The sequence below is a fragment of the Miniopterus natalensis genome, chromosome 10 (genome assembly GCF_054644295.1).
Source record: "Miniopterus natalensis isolate mMinNat1 chromosome 10, mMinNat1.hap1, whole genome shotgun sequence".
Classification (NCBI taxonomy): domain Eukaryota; kingdom Metazoa; phylum Chordata; class Mammalia; order Chiroptera; family Miniopteridae; genus Miniopterus; species Miniopterus natalensis.
In genome coordinates, this window is record NC_142090.1 from 2,599,072 (window position 1) to 2,618,540 (window position 19,469).

The 19,469-nt window shown below is 48.2% G+C and overlaps 1 protein-coding gene across 1 annotated transcript in view; it reads left to right on the plus strand.

The window, feature by feature from the left end:
* Positions 1 to 19,469, plus strand: part of KMT2C (lysine methyltransferase 2C) — a 179,842-nt gene that overhangs the window by 148,204 nt on the left and 12,169 nt on the right. The window contains exons 40-52 of the mRNA XM_087821306.1: positions 2,115 to 2,193; positions 3,902 to 3,965; positions 5,737 to 5,969; positions 8,730 to 10,436; positions 12,102 to 12,308; positions 12,930 to 13,094; positions 14,443 to 14,584; positions 14,720 to 14,867; positions 15,766 to 15,944; positions 16,074 to 16,210; positions 17,084 to 17,333; positions 18,406 to 18,545; positions 18,934 to 19,041. Coding sequence (XP_087677432.1) covers positions 2,115 to 2,193; positions 3,902 to 3,965; positions 5,737 to 5,969; positions 8,730 to 10,436; positions 12,102 to 12,308; positions 12,930 to 13,094; positions 14,443 to 14,584; positions 14,720 to 14,867; positions 15,766 to 15,944; positions 16,074 to 16,210; positions 17,084 to 17,333; positions 18,406 to 18,545; positions 18,934 to 19,041 — 3,559 coding nt within the window. The remainder of the gene's footprint in view (positions 1 to 2,114; positions 2,194 to 3,901; positions 3,966 to 5,736; positions 5,970 to 8,729; positions 10,437 to 12,101; positions 12,309 to 12,929; positions 13,095 to 14,442; positions 14,585 to 14,719; positions 14,868 to 15,765; positions 15,945 to 16,073; positions 16,211 to 17,083; positions 17,334 to 18,405; positions 18,546 to 18,933; positions 19,042 to 19,469) is intronic.

Sequence of the window (19,469 nt, forward strand, 5' to 3'; positions counted from 1 at the left end):
GATTAAATGGGAGTACTTCATTTTTCTTAGTTCCAGGGTAAACATAGTGAAACAACATAGGAAGGTTTGGAAGGTTGACTTGATTGATCAGGAAATCAGCGTTTTAAGCGCTTGTTCCTTTAAGTGCCTTTAGAATAGCTACTGCTCATGAAGAGCTGCTTGGGACGGAGACCTTTCCTCCTAAGGAAGGTGGGAAGGTGAGCCGGGAAGTCGGAGTCAGACTGTTCTCTGTGGAGATGAGGCGGTGGTTGATATAAGCCTGTGAATATTTTTTATTCCATCAAAGGAACAGTGCAGAGGAAAATGTGGGACATTTCAATAGAGGGGCTGAGTGAGTCAGGCTGTAGAGTGAATGCCCCCAAACTGAACTTGAATCAGAAAATGACGTCAAGAGGAGGAGAGAAGAGGGCATTCGAAGGTCAGCAGCTGGAGAATTTGTATATTTTTCACCATTAGCAGACAAATGGAAATTACGCATTAAAGAGGATTGTGAGAGGTGTTTGACCGTCTGAATTCCTGGAATTAGAGTATGTGTGCCCCCTAAAGGATATTAACCTCAGGGCAGTGTCTTAAGTTTTGATCATGGACCACCGTCCGAATTATTTTGTGGTTTTTGAAAACACATGTTCAGTTACTCCCACCAGACCCACTGAGTCAGGATATCTGCAGACGGCACTGGTCTGTCTGTCTGTCGTTGGCGAGCACGTGCATGGCTCTTACGTAGATTGTCGTCTGACAGCCTCTGTCCATAGAGGGATACAACCTCAGTTTAGCCTCATTGTCTTTTCAAACAACTTTTTATGGAGAGGCTGATTATGGAATCGAATGTAAAACCTGCATGAATTTAATAGACATTCTGATAAATTAGGAATCCTTAAAGGTTGAGATAGTTTGGAAATGGGTGAGAGCCATTGTTGAGATGAAAGTAGAGGCTTGCAGTGTCGCACAGCATTTATTCACACTATTTCTCTATCATGGGTTCTTCCTTATGTCATGTACCTTTAGGGTTAACATTTTGTATGCAAAACCAGAAACATAGTGCTACGAAGGAAATCAGTCAGATTTTAAACATAGTTATTTACGTTTAAAAATTATGGTACATATGCTTCTTTATGCATTAACAAATTTAGCAGTAGATCTAGTAATTACCACAATTTCAAAGTAATGATGAATCTAAATGAGCCGTATTAGGTACGTGCAGCAACTGTTGTTAGGAAAGTAACGTGAGTTCTATTGGTAACAGAGTCATGCTACTGCTAATACTGTAGTTTGCTGTCTGTAGTCAAAATAACATTTAGTTTAAAAGATGGGCTTCAGAATTAAAACTCCTGCTGGTTCAGCATCGTACCTTGTACCTCTAGGAATTAGAGATATTAGTCACATATTAGGCATAGGGTTTGCTGTTCTCCTGAGTGCTTGAAGTGTGACATGCTGACTGGGGGTAATAGTGTTGTTTGAATTAAGAGGTCGTTCCTGCCCAGGCTGTAGCGGGCAGAGAGGATAGGTAAATCAAAATAATGGCCAAATAGTTTCAACCTTGTAGACTTTTTCTTTATCTGTGACCAATTTTTAATTTGCTTTAACGTTAGATATAAAAATGTACCAAAATGTGTGAAACTTCCTAATTGAGAGAGTTGCATCTTTAGAATACAGAATAAGTTCCCTATTATTTTTAATTTTACTTCAGAAAAGACATTTTAAAAAATAAAGATTGGAAGAAGAACTAATTCTCTTAGAATATGTGTAATCTATTTCTTTAGATTTTTTTTTTTTATCCGAAAGGATTGATTGATTGTATGGTAAGGTATAATGAAGCGTGAACAGTGGAACAGCTCTGGCGTGGCCGGCCTACCTTGGCTTCCTCGTCGTGGGGAGAGTGACCTGACGTCTCTGACTCTGATCATGAGTCAGATCCGCGGGAAGAGGCCCCGCTTCCTGGAGGGTGGGGGAGGGTTAAACGGGGTTGGCAAGCAGAAAACGGGCGTTAGCAAATGTCCTCGGCCACAGAGATGTAGCCATTCTCTTTCTTCCCTGGAAGCAAACAGTGTTAAGCACTTAAAGTAACTTTGCTCACAAATGCTCGTCATATGATGCCTAGTGCTTCCCATTCACAGGTTCCCCTTCATGGGCCAGTCGGTGACTGGAGCGCAGACGGGTGACGGCCAGACTCTCCTGCCACAGGCCATTCCTCAGGTATCGTCACCAGCCCCTCCAGAACCTCGCTCTCCTGTTCCGTCCAGACCTCTCTGCCCAGTAAGGCCACTTCCAGAAAGTCACAGGACCTTAGATACCAGCTCAGCAGAAATAAAGATTGTTTTTTTACGATTAAAATGGGCCCCAGTTTCTTAAAAGGATGTGTGTATTTAAGGGTAGAAAGTCACTTGGAGGGAAGCTAGACGCTTAGGTTTTTTTGGTTTTGCATTTATTTATTTATTTATTTATTTATTTATTTATTTATTTATTTATTTATTTATTTATTTAATTGTGAGCACTTTTACAGATGCCCCCCCCCGCCTTTATCCCTCCCCACTCAGCACCCCCACCCCTCACTCCACCCTGCCTTCACCACATTGTCTGTGTCCATGTCCATGGGCTGTGCATATATGTTCTTTGGCTAATCTCTCCTAGTTTTTATTTAACTCCACAAAGACATTTTCATGTCCTTTATTTTGGATTTAATTCATTATTTTAAAAACATAAATCTGCTATAAACAGTAGAAAATACTGATTATAATCGTTCTATTTAGATATAGTCGTCTTCTGTCTTTTCCTTGGGATAATTTAGTTTTTTGAATATTCACCATTCATGATCATCAGCTCTAAGGATAAATATATAAATATTTAGTGTCAGGCAATGTTGGGGAAAATAGAACTAACTGCTCATCTCATACAGCATTTTCTTCAATGATTTTTTTTCAAGTATCTACCTAGATTAAAAAAACAAAGCTACCTATTAAACTACCTACTACATGTCTTTGCAGAATTTTCTTTTCTGCCCAGCTAGTTGTGCTTTAGCTTTATTATGCTGATAACTATGTTCTTTTTATTATTAAAAGAAGAGAGAACATCTTAGGCAGTAGAAAAAGCATAGGCTTCATAAATTAATTTTTACAAAAACTCAGCTCCACTCTGAATCTCCTGTGCAACATTGTTACACATTCTGTGACCTGCATTTTCTGACCTGTCACATGGTCCCCAACTGCCTTGCAGCATAAGGGTTACATGTAGAACATTCTGGCTGTTAGTGTCCTTTATATTTGTTAACTGTGTACAGCTCACATCTAACAGAACTTGTAACGACTAAATAAATGGTTTCTCAAAGTGAAACATAATAGATTGTTGCCAGGGAATTGTGAGATTAAAAACTTTATTCAGCCACCCTGGAAGAAACAGCATCTATTTAAAAAATTAGACTAATATTTTCAATTAGCGTACATTTGTTTTATTATCTGTACATGTTAGAGACAACAGCTTTTGTTTATAAATATAACTGTGTGCTGTGGAGTGGAATTTAGTCCACAACCTATGGTTATGTCTTAATTGCAGAAGAGACCAGGTAGATTTCACCAAAAAGTGGGGTTTTACATGATCTCTAGCTATGTGCAGACAGTATTTGATTTGCCCTACTATTGTATTTCTGATGGATAATCCCTCACCTCAAACATAATTGTTTTCCAGTTGAAATCTACAAAATGAAACAGTTCAGACATAGTTTAAAATTTTCAGAAAATAGATTGTCACTACTCAGTTCATCTACTTTTTATTAAAAGGAGAGCTTTAAAGATGTCTTAGGATATTAAAGGGTTTTTCCCCCTTCCATTTCTTTCTCTTTTTTAAAAAAAGTTTTTCCCCTTTAACTGAAATGTGGAATAAACCTATTTGTAAATTTTACTCATTTTAGGATGGCAGTATAACACATCAGCTTTCTAGGCCTAATCCTCCAAATTTTGGTCCAGGCTTTGTCAGTAAGTATAAATCTAATAAGTTACCTGTTCTCTGGGGATTGCTTGTTTGCTCTGTGTTCTAAAAACTTGGAGCTAGTGTAGGTGTGTTAAGTCTGAGTGCCCTCATCCTTTATGAAACCTTATTTGGCGTCTTTTCTTCAAGGCATGTATTTTCATTGCTTTTTTCCTCTGCATGAAAAATTATAGTTAGATAAATATTTTAATACAGAAAAATCATCGTCCCCGCGCTCTTCAATATTGTTGCTGTTTTGTTTTTTTGTTTGTTTTTTTATATATAGATCAGGCACTTTACAATCTGTAGAGTTAAACCTCTTCTTGCTCTAATGACTGTCTGCCTCAGTGACAAGGACACTAAATGGGAACGACATAGGGAATGTGCTTAGAAGCCCGTTGGGTTAGCAGCATGGTGTGCAGGGCAAGGCTGCAGGACGCCACTGAGTCCTCCCGAGTTACCTCCGGGGTCCCGAGGCGGTTCAGGATAGTGTTTAAAGTTCTCCCCAAACTGAACCTTTCTGAAATCTTCGGACTGTTTAGCTAACTTTTTTTTTCACCATTATTTTTCATTTTGCTCACCTCTGCTCTCCTGGTTCCAGAAACCAGAAAGGCTTTCCTTGCGGTAGGTCTCATTCTACCAGAAGCAGAACTTTTGAACCTTGTGAAAAAGCCTGTTCTTAGAAAATGCCCTTCAAATTTAGACTAGATTTCAAGTCCTTACATGTCCTGGGACTTCTGGGTTTAGGACCAAACCCAGAGTCCGGCCCTTTGAAATCACCTGAGTTAATTACCATCGTAATTTGAACATGTTTCGCATTAAAGACAAACTGCTGTGACCAACTGGCTTTTTCTGGCTTTACTGTGCCCATCGGCTTTGGTTGCATTCTGATTGTATGACAATATGCTGTTTCCATTGGTGTAATTTTCCAGCTAATGTCCATCCTGGAATTGTATTGATTTATTTCTTTGTCTTATAGTGAGTCGAAAAGGTATATTCTGAATTTCACTACTGTGAGATCACTTTTTTTTTTGACTTGGGATCAGTGAAGTAAAGTGCCCTGAAAGCATAGAGGAGGACTGTTGGTGTGAGACAAAGAGATACAACTATTTTGGGGCGATATCAGTGACCGTCGTAAATGTAGAAAAGATTTCACTGGGTTAATTACTCCCTCCCTCTGCTTACCTATGGAAGTTCTGCGTCACAGAATTCTTAAAAATTACCAGCATTTTTAACTTAGAGGTTTCCTTTATGAAACACAGACTTCACATTGGTCCTTTCTAAGACATTCTCGGTTCCCTCCCCCTCAGTTTAGGACATATTTCTACTATTGAGAAATAGGGAAAACCTTATAAAACTTAGGGGAATTAGTGTGGAAATGATATTTAGCCCATGCTCTGGACCTTAATGGAATACACACGTCTTACTTTGTCTCTTCAAAGTCTGTAAACATGACTTAACGAGATACACAGTGGGTTAGATGACTTGATAGTTCAGTAGGTTGTTTTAACCGTTAGATAAAAGTCTTCTGCTTTCAGAGACTGGATTCATAGTCTGGACAAGTATGAAGTTAGCCTGTGTCGTAAAGACACGCTTTCTTTGGTTTTCTCAAATATTTTTCTAAAACCTCCTACTTTGTAGTTACATTATGGTCTAACGTTTAGCATGGTGTTTTCAGAATACCTATTGCAAGGTCCCGGTAAAAGTGCGTTTGTTTAGCTTTTGTATTGTTGGGCTCTTCAGGAAATTAACACAGCTGAATTTTTCATTTTCCCTCAGATGACTCGCAGCGTAAGCAGTACGAGGAGTGGCTGCAGGAGACCCAGCAGCTGCTCCAGATGCAGCAGAAATACCTCGAAGAGCAGATTGGCGCGCACAGGAAATCCAAGAAGGCGCTCTCCGCCAAGCAGCGCACCGCCAAGAAGGCCGGGCGCGAGTTCCCCGAGGAGGACGCCGAGCAGCTGAAGCACGTCACCGAGCAGCAGAGCATGGTCCAGAAGCAGCTGGAGCAGGTACGGGCGGCCGGGGGCCGCGAGGGCTGACGCGCGGGGCAGGTGCGGGGAGCAGCTCGGGGCTCTCGCTGACTGAAGAAGCGACGGCCCCGTCTTTCCCTGGAGCGGTGGTCACACGGCATGGACTTACTGTAAGTGGAACTGAAGAGGCTGCTTCTCACAGTCCTGACCGGGAGGCACCGTTCCCATGCTCTGGTAGACACCTGGGGCAGCCGGGAGGCTCAGGCGCCTTCCCTGCCTGAGGACTCACTCCGAGGGGCCCTCAGCGCTCCTGAGCACAGAGCTCAGTGCACCCCGGGGTTCAGGGGGCAGTGCGAATTAGCCCCAGAGGTATTTGTTTATTTGGAGTTGACCTTTCCTTGACCGTTGCCTTTGGTTCCCTGATTTCTAGTGAAATTTCAGGTGTAGCAGTTGACTGATCCTGGTGTTTTGTCAGGGTATATTATTAGTATTTCTAAAACACATTGATATATTTCATGAAAAGTACTCATTCCTAAAAAATGAAACTATTCTGCTGTTTTCTTCCATTACAAACCACATTTCTCAAAATGCTCGTATTGAAATAACAATTGTATTTAAAAAGTAAAATTTTAAATTTTTATGTAAAATAAAACAATAACTGTTCAAAATGGACTAAGAGCCCACCCCTAGATATTTACCCAAGTGAATTAAAACTTGGGTTCACACAAAAGCTTGTACATGAATATTTATAGCAGTTCTATTCGTAGTCACCAGAAACTGGGAACAACCCAGGTATCCTTCAGTGGTGCATGGTCAGAGTGGTGTATCCATGTAGTGGATAGTGAAGCACTACACAGCAATGAGGAAGAACGGCGTGGATGGGCCTCGAGAGCATTAGCCGAGTAAGAGAAGCTAATCCCAAAACGTTACTGCTGACTCCATTTGTATGACGTTCTTGAAATGACAGAGTTATAAAGATGGACAATAGTGGTTCCCAGGGCCAAGGGATGGGGGAGGAAGGCGTGGCTGCAAGGGTGGGGGTGTAGTAGGAGGGAAGTTTCTGTGTTTTGATTGTGGCAGTGGCTACACTGATGTCTGTGTGTGTTAACGTTCATAGGATTGTACACCCAAAAAAAGTCACCTTTGCTTCTGTCAATTTTAACTTATAAAATTGAAAAGTAATTTAAATGTTAATAGTAGAAAGGGAGGCTTTCAGAGTAGATTGACAGAAACCGAGTGCTGTGTAATGAACACTCACTCTAGTAAACCTTTTCTACTGCCTTCTGAGGAGGTGAGTGTTATCAGCATTGTGCATGTGAAGAACCTGTGGGTCATCGCAGGGGTAGGTGACATGTTCCCTCACACTGACTTGAATTAAGGGTTTCGATTCAGATAACTTATCTCCAAGCTATAGCTACCATCAATAAGGTGATTATAATATCTGTTATGAAAACTAAGACTAATCCAGAACGAGAGGTTTCTTTTCTCTTTAAATTTACCCTCTGGGTTTGTGCTTATTACAAGTAAATGTCCTTTTAAGGGTGGGTATTTCTTTATAAAGTAACTTTAGCACTTTCACTGTCTCCAGTGTATTTCTGTATGGTGGGGGCTTGGTTTTTGCATATCCATGATCAAGTCCTACTTAGAAGCTAATTTTGTGCTTGGACAGTGGGCACATCTTCTGTTACTGTAGAGTAGCCAGCAATGCAGTGTGATATCATCAAGATAAGCAGTTGCTGGCAGTGTTTTTTAAAGTATTTTTAAATGTCCTGGGAAAGGCAGGGACCACCACCTTCTGTTTTCCAGGAACTGCTCTAGGAGTACCCAGGCCAATCGCAGTTCCTCAGTTCTAACCAGTAAACTGGTCAGGAAGCGTAAGGAAATACAACAGAAGTTACAGCTACTGGAGAGCAGGTCAGAACCATCATCTGCAGAAAATGTGCCCATGAGCTAGGGAAACTGAAAATCTGTTAGAACTACTGATATAATGTATATACACCCAAAAATGGGGTGATTGTGAAGGATGTGAACTTGCCCAGCACCCCTCCCTCCTACCTCCCTCAGGGAGGCCATGTGTCCCCAGGACTTGGGTTGGGTTTCTTGGTTGGGATGAGTCTGTGGCACCTCGCACAGGGCACAGAGGAGTTTGGAATGAGTTAACTGACACTGGTCAGTCAGGACCCTGGTAGGAACGATTCAGAACATGACCTTGGACAGATCTCAGAAATCATCACTTGAGCGTGTTAGCTGTTAAAAAGGCAGGGTTTTCCAGTCCAGTCTTTTTGACCTGGAGGGGAGGGTATGGACCACACGCTACTAATTCATCCTAACATGTCAAGCCATTCTGTATATTGAAGAAGTGAAATAGTAACATGCTTAGGTGGTTAAGTTTGGGTTGCGTCTCACGGTTACTCTAAACTCGTGTATTAATGTCACATCTAAGGGTCCCAGTTTGCTGATTCTTGTGGAGATTTTCCTTATTTTGGGCAGGTTAACCAGTTTGACTTTCACAGTAAGGTTTTCTTACTACTCGTTTCAGAAAATATTTCTAATTTATTTTTAGTATTTCATATGTAAGTAAATTTTACAGATGGTTAGAAAAATCCTCCTGTTAAACAAGATTGGCAGTCTTTAGGTAATGCATAGCGATCCAGCTTGTGGTTTTAGCCATTGCCTAAGCAAAGTGCTTTTGCTTGTACAAAATGGAACTACCTTCAGTATAACCCCACCCCCAGAGCCCTGGCCAGTGTTAGCCGCGCACCTGCAGTGCACACCCGTGAGATTTAACTCTTCTTGCAGATCCGGAAGCAGCAGAAGGAGCATGCCGAGCTGATGGAGGACTACCGGATCAAGCAGCAGCAGCAGCAGCAGCAGCAGTGTGCAATGGCCCCACCCACCGTCATGCCCAGGGTGCCGCCCCAGCCAACTCTCCTGCCTGGAGCTGCCCCGCCCACCATGGGCCAGCCTGGTTTCCCCCTGGTGGCCCAGTCTCTGCAGCACACAGCTGTCATTCCCGGCCACACCACTCCCGCGCGGATGCCCAGCTTGCCTGGGTGGCAGCCGCCTAGCGCCTCTGCTCACCTCCCCCTCAACCCTCCTCGGATCCAGCCTCCAGTTGCCCAGTTACCAATGAAAACTTGCACACCAGCCCCAGGGGCAATGCCCAGTGCAAGTCCGCAGAGTGGCCCACCTCCACGCGTGGAGTTTGATGACAACAACCCCTTCAGCGAAAGTTTTCAAGAACGGGAACGGAAGGAGCGTCTCCGGGAGCAGCAGGAGAGACAGCGAATCCAGCTGATGCAGGAGGTGGACCGGCAGAGAGCGCTGCAGCAGAGGATGGAGCTGGAGCAGCACGGCCTGCCCGGCCCTGAGCTGAGCGCAAGGCCGGCCGCGCCCCAAGTCCCCTTCTACAGCCCCGACCTGCCTTGTGACTTCATGCAGCCCCCGCGGCCACTGCAGCAGTCTCCTCAGCACCAACAGCAGGTGGGCCAGGTTCTGCCGCCACAGGGCCTGCAACAAGGGCCTATTAACTCACCCCCCACCCCAACGTTCATGCAGACCGGCGAGCGAAGACAGATAGGACCCCCCTCATTTGTCCCCGATTCGCCATCGATTCCTGGCGGGAGCCCGACCTTCCACCCCGGGAAGCAGGCACACGGCGGGCTCCCCGGGGCCGGCTTCCAGCAGCCCCCCGTGAGGCCGCCTTTCTCGCCTGCCTTGCCCGCGGCACCACCAGGAGCCAGCAGTGGTCTCCCCTGTGGCCAGGACCCCGGCATCACCCACGGCCACGGGTACCCCGGAGCGGCGCCGCCCCTTCTCCCGCTGTACCCGGACGTTGCGCAGGAGGAGAGGGGCAGGAGGAGGAGAACACGGAAAAAGAAGAAGGAAGACGACGCGGAGCCCGCAGCACCGCCCACGCCGCCCTCAGACACGGCTGCCCCGCCAACCCCAAGTGTCTCCGAGACTGCCTCCACGCCCACAGGGCACACGCCCGGGGCGCTTCCCCCACAGGGAGAACCTGAGCCGGTGGGAGCAGGTGGCCCATCGGCTCCTGGCCTGGCTGCGGCCCAGCAGCATGCGGACCTGGAGAGCAGCCTGCCCCCCGGCGAGCCCTCCCGAGGGTCGGCACATGCGCACGCGTGCGCCCCGGCAGAGGCCGACAGGAGGCCTGTGGACACCCCTGCCTCCGCCGAGGAGGTCACCCCAGAGATGGCCGAGCCCGAGCGGTCCCTGGGCTGCGAGGGGCCTCCCTCAGAGGGACAGGCTGGGGGACAGGCTGCAGACACGGCCGTGGTCTGTCCCGTCTCCTCGGGACAGAGCCCTCCCCACCCTGCCGGGGCACCTGCTGCCAAAGGAGATTCGGGCAACGAGCTGTTGAAGCACCTACTGAAAAACAAGAAGGCCACCGCCCTTGCGACCCAGAAACCTGAGGGCGCTGTTTGCCCAGGAGAGGACGGCACGAGGGACAGCGAGCCGGCCGAGAGGCAGAACCCCGCCGAAGGGCCGGTAAGTGTTACTCATGCCAGCAACAGCTCATTAGCTTCCAATTTTAGGATTCGGGTGCAGGGCGGTGCCAGTGCTGTTTGCTTCAGCACTATTGGGCAGCCGTCTTACTTGGCAGGACCGGTTTGTATTTTCTTGGTTTTGTCCCTGTGGACCCCACATTTTGACTTAGACCCATAAACTGTATTAAGTGATGATTTGTTTACTCTGGTTTTCAAAACTCAGGGACGTGGTGATGCCCTTCAGGTGTAACCTGGGCCTGTCAGCTGATCCCTCCCACATCAGGCTCTGACTAAAGCAAGGAAGGAATGTCTGTGTATCTTTACTGGGAAAAATGGTGTTTCCACTGACCTTCGACTGCCGGGGCTCTCAGAGCCGGGAGCCCCCGTCAGTGTATTAACAATGTTGTCCGAGCGCATCCTACACCCGGAGCCAGCTTGTCTGGGTCATTTTCCATGGATCAGTGGTTTGCCCTTTGGGTTTGCTTCCCTTTTTCCCCTGTGTGCGAAGACCTTCCTTATAAACGCACCTGTATGAGATTTCAGCATCTCGATGACCGTCCTTGAGAAGGTTCTCAGACAGAGTTTCTGGGTCGCAGGAATGGTCTCTTGCTACCTTGTCCTTTAGAAGCTGTGTGTTCCTGCTGTTCATCAGCTTCCCTCAGAGCTGCTCACGTTGCGTTTCCATTTTTTAGCGGAGCTGACGGTGTCTAGTGGGACAGGGTCGTCCGTGCTTTAGGCGAGCGGCTGCTGCTTCCTTTCCTCTCACGTGTCCAGCCGTTTGGTGGAGGAGTGTTGAGCCGATAGGCTGGTGTCATTTTTGTACGTTTCCGTGAATGGTTGATACTTTCTCAGTCCCGTTGGTCCCCAGCCGCCTTCTCCATCCCGTCCTTTGCCCCTGGGACAGTGAACCTCACAGTCCCTGAGCATCCTTCTGATCTCACCCTCCACAAGCTGCCATGCTCGCCGGCGCCACTCCCCCTTCCCTTTTACATCCGGCCAGTGTCTTGTTACCTTTGAAAACTCATTTCTGGAACCATCTTCTCCAGACGCCGGTCTCAAACACGTCTTCCTGCTCTGTGCTCACGTCGCCCTGTGTATGGGGCCCCCCAGTAATCAGCTCCCTGAGGGCTCGCCCCGCTTCTGAGCTCTTTCTGGCCTCAGTGCCCGATACAGGGTATAGCGCAGAGTGGGCACTAGGGCAGTGGCGTGAAGTCCACACTGGAGAGTAGGTAAAAAGCGGGGTGAGGGTGACCGTGTATGTCTGAAGGTTTGGGCTGTGTCACATTCTCATGTCCACGTGGGGGTGGCAGGGCAGACACTCTGTTACCGAGGGTAATGGCTCCTTACTGCATCCCAGCGTCGGCCGTGCTGCCCACTTGCCCTGAGGTACCATTTATCATACCCACGTTGCAGACGTTGATGTTCGTGCACTTTGTAGTCCTGACTCGGGAGCTCTGCCCTTCCCTCCAGCTGGGCGGCTACTGACCTGCACACTGGAGCGTAGTGAAAAGAAAGGGGTGACGCTTCAGGAAACAGAGCATTCGATGCCCCCGTCTCCCTCACCTTTAGTCCGTGCGAGGAGTGTGTCAGGGTGGAAGCGATGAGCACGCGCTGGAAACCCTGTGTGAACAGTCCGCTCACTTCTTAACCTTTCCGATTACATCAGCAACCTCTGGGGGCGCACGCGCAAGGTGGCTTCGGTTGTGGCAACAACCCGTTGCCAAAAGCAGGAGGAGGTGAAACCAAGAAACCACGAAGCAAACGGACCCAGAGGACGGGGGAGAAGGCAGCCCCTCGCTCGAAGAAACGGAGGAAGGAGGAGGAGAAGCACGCCGCGGACTCGGCCAGCGACACCTTTACCCACCTGAAGCAGGTGAGCCTCCCCTCGCGGCCCGTCAGCCATTCATGATGTGACAACTTCCAGGGCAGTTCCACCCCCAAAGTAGAGGGTTGCAGGGGTAACACATCTCAGCAAGGGACCCAGTGGAGTTCCTGTTTGCGGAACTGCAGCGTGTCCTGTTGGCGCTGACAGCGCAGTAAACGCACTGGCAGGTGCTGCCGGGCAGCCGCTCAGCGCAGGGAGCGCCGTCCACATTCCTTGTGAGTCTGGACGCAAAGAGGCGCAGCTGCCGGCCTCCCGCCCGTCAGCGCTGTCCGGCCAGCTTATGGTCAGTCGTTACCGAGGTGGGAGACGCCCCGAGAGTGCCACGGGTTGCCTGGCCTGTTCACGCCCTGATTCCTGTTGAGCAAAGATGAGAATGGGTTTTCTCGTTAGATACTGGCAGCGTCTCCTTAGACAGACAGGGACGAAGCTCATTATGAGGTGGATCTCAAAGATTCTGTGGTCTCACTTATTCCAGCATTTTGATACTTGAAATTTTTAAGTCTTATTTTTCTCAAGCCTGTTTGACTAAGTTGCCTCGGGTCTTAGAAAAGTTGAGAATCGCCCTGTTTTGTTTACCGTGTGATTACTCTCAAATGTGTTTTTCAATAGCAGCTCTCTCTGCTCCCTCTAATGGAACCAATCATTGGAGTGAACTTTGCGCACTTTCTTCCTTATGGCAGTGGCCAGTTTAATAGTGGGAATCGACTTCTAGGAACTTTTGGCAGTGCCACCCTTGACGGGGTTTCGGATTACTATTCTCAGTTGATCCACAAGGTATGTTTCCTTGCCAAGGCGTCACCTCGCTTCCTCGCTGGATACTAGCAGCATTGGCAGAGCTTGTCCCGTTGTTTCCGTCTAGTTTCCGCCTAGTCTCCCGAGTTTCATTTAAACTTCAACTAAACAGTTAATATTTTACTGGTGAAGCGTTTCTGACGTGAACATTTGAAATTTTTGTGAGGAAAGAATAAAAATTGTGAAAAATACCCATTATGTATTTCCATGGTGGAGAAAATACATATTTATTTCTCTATAATCTTTATGAACTCTTAAAACAAATCCAAATTCATAATAAATAGACTAAAAAACATAGTTAGGAATTTACTCTGGAAAATTAAATGAAAAAAATCTTAAAGTGTATTTTGCCTAATTAGGTACTAACTGCAATTATGCATTAATTCTTAGACAACTAAAATAATGTCACTAAATCAAGGATATCTTTTGGCACTATTTTTTAAATCACGTTTTACTTTTGCAAAAATAAGTCTCTTTTGCCAGCGTGTTTGGGAGTGCCGTCAGGTTCCCTGAGGCTTCTCTTCTTACCTTAGTACTGAACCCACTGTCCTGTGGTGCTCCTGTACGGCTGGTGTTGGCTCTCCGCGGCTGGCACCTGGCTGGCCTCGTAAACGCCTTCCTCCTGCTGCCAGCTGCTCCACACAGCCTGCCGTCTCCTTGGTCTTTTCCCAATTTGCAGTTTCACCTCGCACTTGATTTGCATGTTGTTATTGGTAGATTCCCACAATCTAAAGCAAATGACGAATTGGTGACAGAGGAGAAGCAGGGAGAAGTGTTTGGAGGACGAGCTGCATCTGTGAACGACTCAGTCCCTTTAGAGCTAGTGCTCCTGCTTCTACTTCTTTTAGAGATTTTGGACAATCCAGATCCTAATATTCAGGATGTGAGTCACAATGATGGCATTAGGGCCACAAATTCTCAAGTTTTTTATAGAACTGGGGCATATCTTAATGATAAAGGAATTTTTGAGAACTTTTTACAATTCGTTGGTTGAGTTTTAAAGCTGTCCCTCACCAGCTACAGCAGCAGCACTTGGAAAGAGTTGTATAGAGTCGAATCAGGCGTAATGTAAGTTAGCTTCTCGCTTTTGAGGTTGGGTGCTCAGGCTGGGCCGAGGCAGCGAGCGTTAGTGTGCCCACAGTCACGGTGTTTGTCCCTAGAGAGCCTCCTGGCCTCGGATGGTTATCCTCTCGGTGCGACTTAGGAAGAGGCCTTGTGACTGATTTCTGTAGCCCTGTTCCCCGTGCTAAGAACTCACAGAACTAGATTATGCAAGGTCGTGCTTATTTGCTCAGTAGCATGTAATTTAAAATTTTTTGGTCTCCTGCAGCAGAATAATTTAAGTAATCCTCCAACACCCCCTGCCTCTCTTCCTCCTACACCACCTCCTGTGGCCTGTCAGAAGATGGCAAACGGCTTTGCAACGACTGAGGAGCTTGCTGGGAAAGCCGGAGTGTTGGGGAGCCACGAAGGTATGACGGGGACTCCCCCCCACCCCCTGGGGCCCTGCAGAGGGTGTCTCTGCCAACTGTGGGGAGAGCCTGACGCTCTCCCCACTCAGCAGTTCTGACTGATGTATTCACAGTTGTGTGTGTTTGCTTTTCCAGTTACCAAAAGTCTGGGACCTAAACCATTTCCGCTGCCGTTCCGGCCCCAGGACGACCTGTTGGCCAGAGCCCTAGCTCAGGGCCCCAAGACCGTCGACGTCCCGGCGTCACTGCCGACTCCACCTCACAATAACCAGGAGGAGTTAAGGTAGAAAGAAGGTCCTCTTTTCACAGACATTTTGCAGTTATTCCCCATTTTTAAATGTGTATGTGTGTGTTGTGATGTCTTAGGAAGAGCCTGTGAAAACATGTAAGGGGTAAAGTTTGGTAAGTAACTTCCTTCAGAATTGAAAGTTTATAAAACATTCATGTTATTAAACAAAACTAGTTTGTGAATTGTAGAAATCATATACAATAGGAAGTTAAATAGTAATTAAATAGACACCAAGGCAGTGGGACTCACCTTGTAAAATATTTCAAAGGCCACCATCCTTCACAACTGTTAATGCGATGGGTGGGTGTACGAACGGCCACAGTCTCGAGTAGAGCCGAGTCAGACATGAGAGGTGCTTCTGTGGAGGGAGTTCTGTGACTTCTGGGCTAGTTCTTGAGTCTAGGAATCTGACTGGGGACTCAGGTCCCCGTGTAGGTGGTCACTGCCAACTCCAGACCAGGAGAGGTGCCTCCTGCTTCCCCAGGCCGTTCTCTCCAAGGGAGAGGTGATAGCTGCCCTCTACTTAATGAGACGTCATTCGTCTAAGTCTCTGACTTTATGAACGGACAGCTGTGGACCAAAGAGAAGTGACCTGTTCAGACTGAGAGCCCAGGTGCCCTTTTCCTCCCGCACCTCGCTGGCTTCCACGGGGACTCCCTGTGTGAGGAGGTCTCCTGGGAGGAGGGCGACACCAGGTTCATGGAGTGTCCCACACCGTTTAGCCTGAGACCACACTTGCTCTCCAACCCCAGTTGCCTTGGAAACCTCTAGCTCTTCCCATGTCACTGCCGTGTCCCAAGAGCCTCACGGTCACGCTGGTGGTAGAGGCCGGGCAGTGCCGGAAGGCCCGGGGTGGGTGTGCCCATGTCAACGGTCACATTCCTTCTCATAGGGTGCAGGACCACGGTGCTGAACGGGACACTCCTGACAGCTTCGTTCCCTCGTCCTCTCCCGAGAGTGTGGTGGGGACAGAAGTGAGCAGATACCCAGATTTGTCGTTGGTCAAAGAGGAGCCTCCGGAGCCTGTGCCATCCCCCATCATTCCCATTCTTCCCAGCACTGCCGGGAAAGGTAGGGACGTGCCAGCTGCGGCCTTCCCCACAGTGCGCTTGTCCTCTGAGGCCCGTATTCTGGTTCTGGAAAGGATTAACACTCCATCTTCCTGTCTCCCTCCCTCCTCCGGTTTGTTCCCTTTTTCAGGTTCAGAGTCCAGACGGAATGACATCAAATCTGAGCCAGGCACTTTCTTGTTTTCGCCACCTTTTGGTTCCTCCCCCAATGGCCCCAGGTCGGGTCTCATATCTGTGGCCATCACTCTGCACCCCACAGCTGCTGAGGTAAAGCTCCCAGGGGTCCCCATGTCCCAGAATGGGTCTCGCTTCTTAGACCTCCAACGGGCGGCTTCCCATGAACATGGGCAGCAGGGCCCTGGGGGGAAAGGGAGGCCAGTGGGGTCAGGTTAATGTCCCTTGGGCACTTGGTGCATTAGTGCTGCAGACAAGCCTCAGAGTGATCTCACCCTTGTCCAGGCCGAAGGGCAGAATGAAGGCAGAGTTGTCTTCATAACTAAAGGGTGTGAACTTTAAAGAACTCTTTACAGAGAAACCTTTGATAGCTGTTTACACACAGAAAGTAATTCAGCTGTGAAAACAGCTGTCAACAGTAAAAGTTTTATGGAAACAAAATATAAACATTGTCCAGGTGGCAGCTGCTTATGTCAAACACGAGTGAATTGCTGAGTCGTTTCTTGACTGTTAATTCTGTGAAGATATTTCATTGGCTCCCAAACTGGGCCCCACGGTGTGACGTGGTGGTGGTTGGAGAACACAGCTGTCACGTAACCCGGCGTTCTCAGACACTTCAGCGTTCCGCCCGGAGCTGGACAAATAGGTCCTCTCCCGAGGTGTCTTGAGTAGCCATGGACTGTGGTGCGGTCTAGCTCATTCCCGTGGTGTGTCCTGGATGCCCATCCGATACTAAGTCCTAAAATAGTGTTCTCAATGTTTACCATCAATGGGAACCCCTGCAGAACATTTCTGCTGATGGAAACTTACCGTGGATGTTCGCCCATGGAAGCGGTGTTTTCCCCGGGGCTCTGAGTGTACATAGAAGCTGTTGTATGCCCTGCAGGCAGCATCTCTCCTAAGTATGAGCGTCTATCCATGGGCCAGTGGGTGGGTGACGTGTGCTCACTGGCATTTCTGTTGTAGAACATCAGCAGCGTGGTGGCTGCCTTCTCCGACCTCCTTCACGTCCGAATTCCTAACAGCTACGAGGTTAGTAATGCTCCAGACGTTCCATCCGTGGGTTTGGTCAATAGCCACAGAGTAAACCCAGGTTTGGAGTATCGACAGCATTTATTTCTTCGTGGGCCTCCACCAGGATCTGCGAACCCTCCCAGACTCGCAGGCTCCTACCGGCTGAAGCCGCCCAATGTCCCGTTTCCGCCAACAAGCAACGGTGAGTGGGCTTCCATCTCAGCCTCAGATCCATTCTGCACTCAGGAGTTATGCTTTTTCTCTTAAAATTTCACTATAGCTTTAACAAGTAGCAGGTAGCGTGCTGGTGTAGGCTTGTTCTGTCTTCTGGGGTGTGATTTTACCTTTGGGGTGTAAGTGATGTGTTGTCAGGAAGCACTTGAGCAGGTTACATGGAAGCAGCTTTTGTTCTCTGCACCCAGACCACCCCCCCCCCGCCCCCACCTTCGACTGCCGGCCCACACTGCCCAGGCCTCCCGTGTCCCGGGACTGCCGGCCCACACTGCCCAGAGGGCTGGCAGCTCTACTTTGCTCTTCCTTGTCCACGCCTTTCATCACTGCCTCCATTGTTTCCCCTGCGCTGCCTGCACAGGGCCTTCCCAGACCTGCTCCCTCCGGCCCCTGTGGCCTGGTCCCCTCCTCACCCTGCTCCCGTCCCCTCAGCCAGCGCTTGTTGCCCGTTTCTGTCCTCCTGCTGCTGTTAGAACCCAGTCGCCGCCCATTCCTCATCTCTGAGCTCGACTGAGTTGCCTGGTTTGGGTTTTGAATTCAGCCTCCAGCTGCTCCTGCCGCCCATTCCCCCGGCTTCTCCCTGCCTGCCCTCGCGCCCTGCTTGGGTCCTGACGTTTTCGTCCCGGCCCTGGAATCTGTCTCATCCCTCTTTGTCCAGATCAGACGTATTTAAGACTCTCGTACGTGTGTCTCATCGTCTTTCATAAAGCGTTTTTGTATCATCTTAACCCTCAAGCAAAAGTAGTATCTCTCCCCCGGCTCACTCTGCACGTAGACTGGACGGAACGTGCTGAGGCTTCCTTCCTGCCTGACGACCCGCGTTCCCTCCCCGCTGTTGGTAATTGCTGCCTGTGGCCCCGTTTGTGCCCTGGGGCCATGCACATAATAGATGTCCCCACAGGCACTGTGTAGAAATAAGACTTGGATTAGTAAGAATCACATAGGCCAGTTAGAGGAGCTGTGCGATCAGTTGCTGGAGCAGTTTCACATCACCACCACCCTGTGCTGTTGGCCTTTCATCCCTGACAAACCCCTGCCTGCAGGTCTCTCTGGATACAAGGACTCCGGTCATGGAGTGGCAGAGGGCGCGGCACTCAGGACACAGTGGTGCTGCCACTGCAAGGTGGTCGTTCTCGGCAGCGGTGTGCGCAAGTCCCTCCGAGACCTGGCCTTTATGAGCAAGGTACGTGCGTGCATCCCTTCTCCACTCAGGCGTCCTGGGCAGGTGCTCCTGTGTCCAGGAGAGGCCCTCCTGGTGATGCCCGGGTCCACGTTCCTGGGTGCAGCCTCCTCATATACTGTCGGGACTAAAACCAAATGACTATAACAGACTTAAGTTGGGTATTATGAAAACATTTTTAAGTGGAATGGAATGTAGGTAGTAAAGTTTATTTTCATAAATTCGTTTTCTGTGTGGTTAAATCATTACATACTAAATAGACACAGTCACCTTTTTACTCGTAGGATAGGAAGGTGTTAACATACATAAAGCTGACAGCATGCAGATCCTGCTTTTATTAAATCATGACTTTCTGAGACCCCCTGCCCCAACACCTCTCTCTGCTTTTCAGGACTCCCGCGAGGGCTCTGGCCGAGTGCAGAAGGACATTGTCTTCTGTAGTAATAACTGCTTCATTCTGTACTCATCGACCGCACAGGCAAAAATCTCAGAAAGCAAGGTAAAATCACATTTCAATTAATCAGCAATACACAGCGAGTGACTCTGTCCTGGGGATGAACAGGTTCCCAGAGCTCCGGGTGGAGGGAGCTGAGCCAGGGCTGCTCAGGTAGAGAGCGGTCACAGCCACCCTCTGTGTTGCCGTTTCAGGTTAAGTAAGTTATTTGACCAGTGGACGTTGTAATTTACAGGCTTGAATCATATCTTACAGGTTCAGAATTGAGTAAAAACACTCATCATAAATGCTGAATTTTACTTAGTTACAAATAGTTTAGTTAGAACTATGAAATACTGTTCTTACTGATTTATGCCAGTGGGAAACCTGTCAAAAACACAACTTTTGTCTATTCGTGTGTTTTGGGGAGCAGTTCTGCTGCTCAGATCATGGTGGAAATGGTCTGCTATACTTGATTTTGTGTCGTTTCAGTG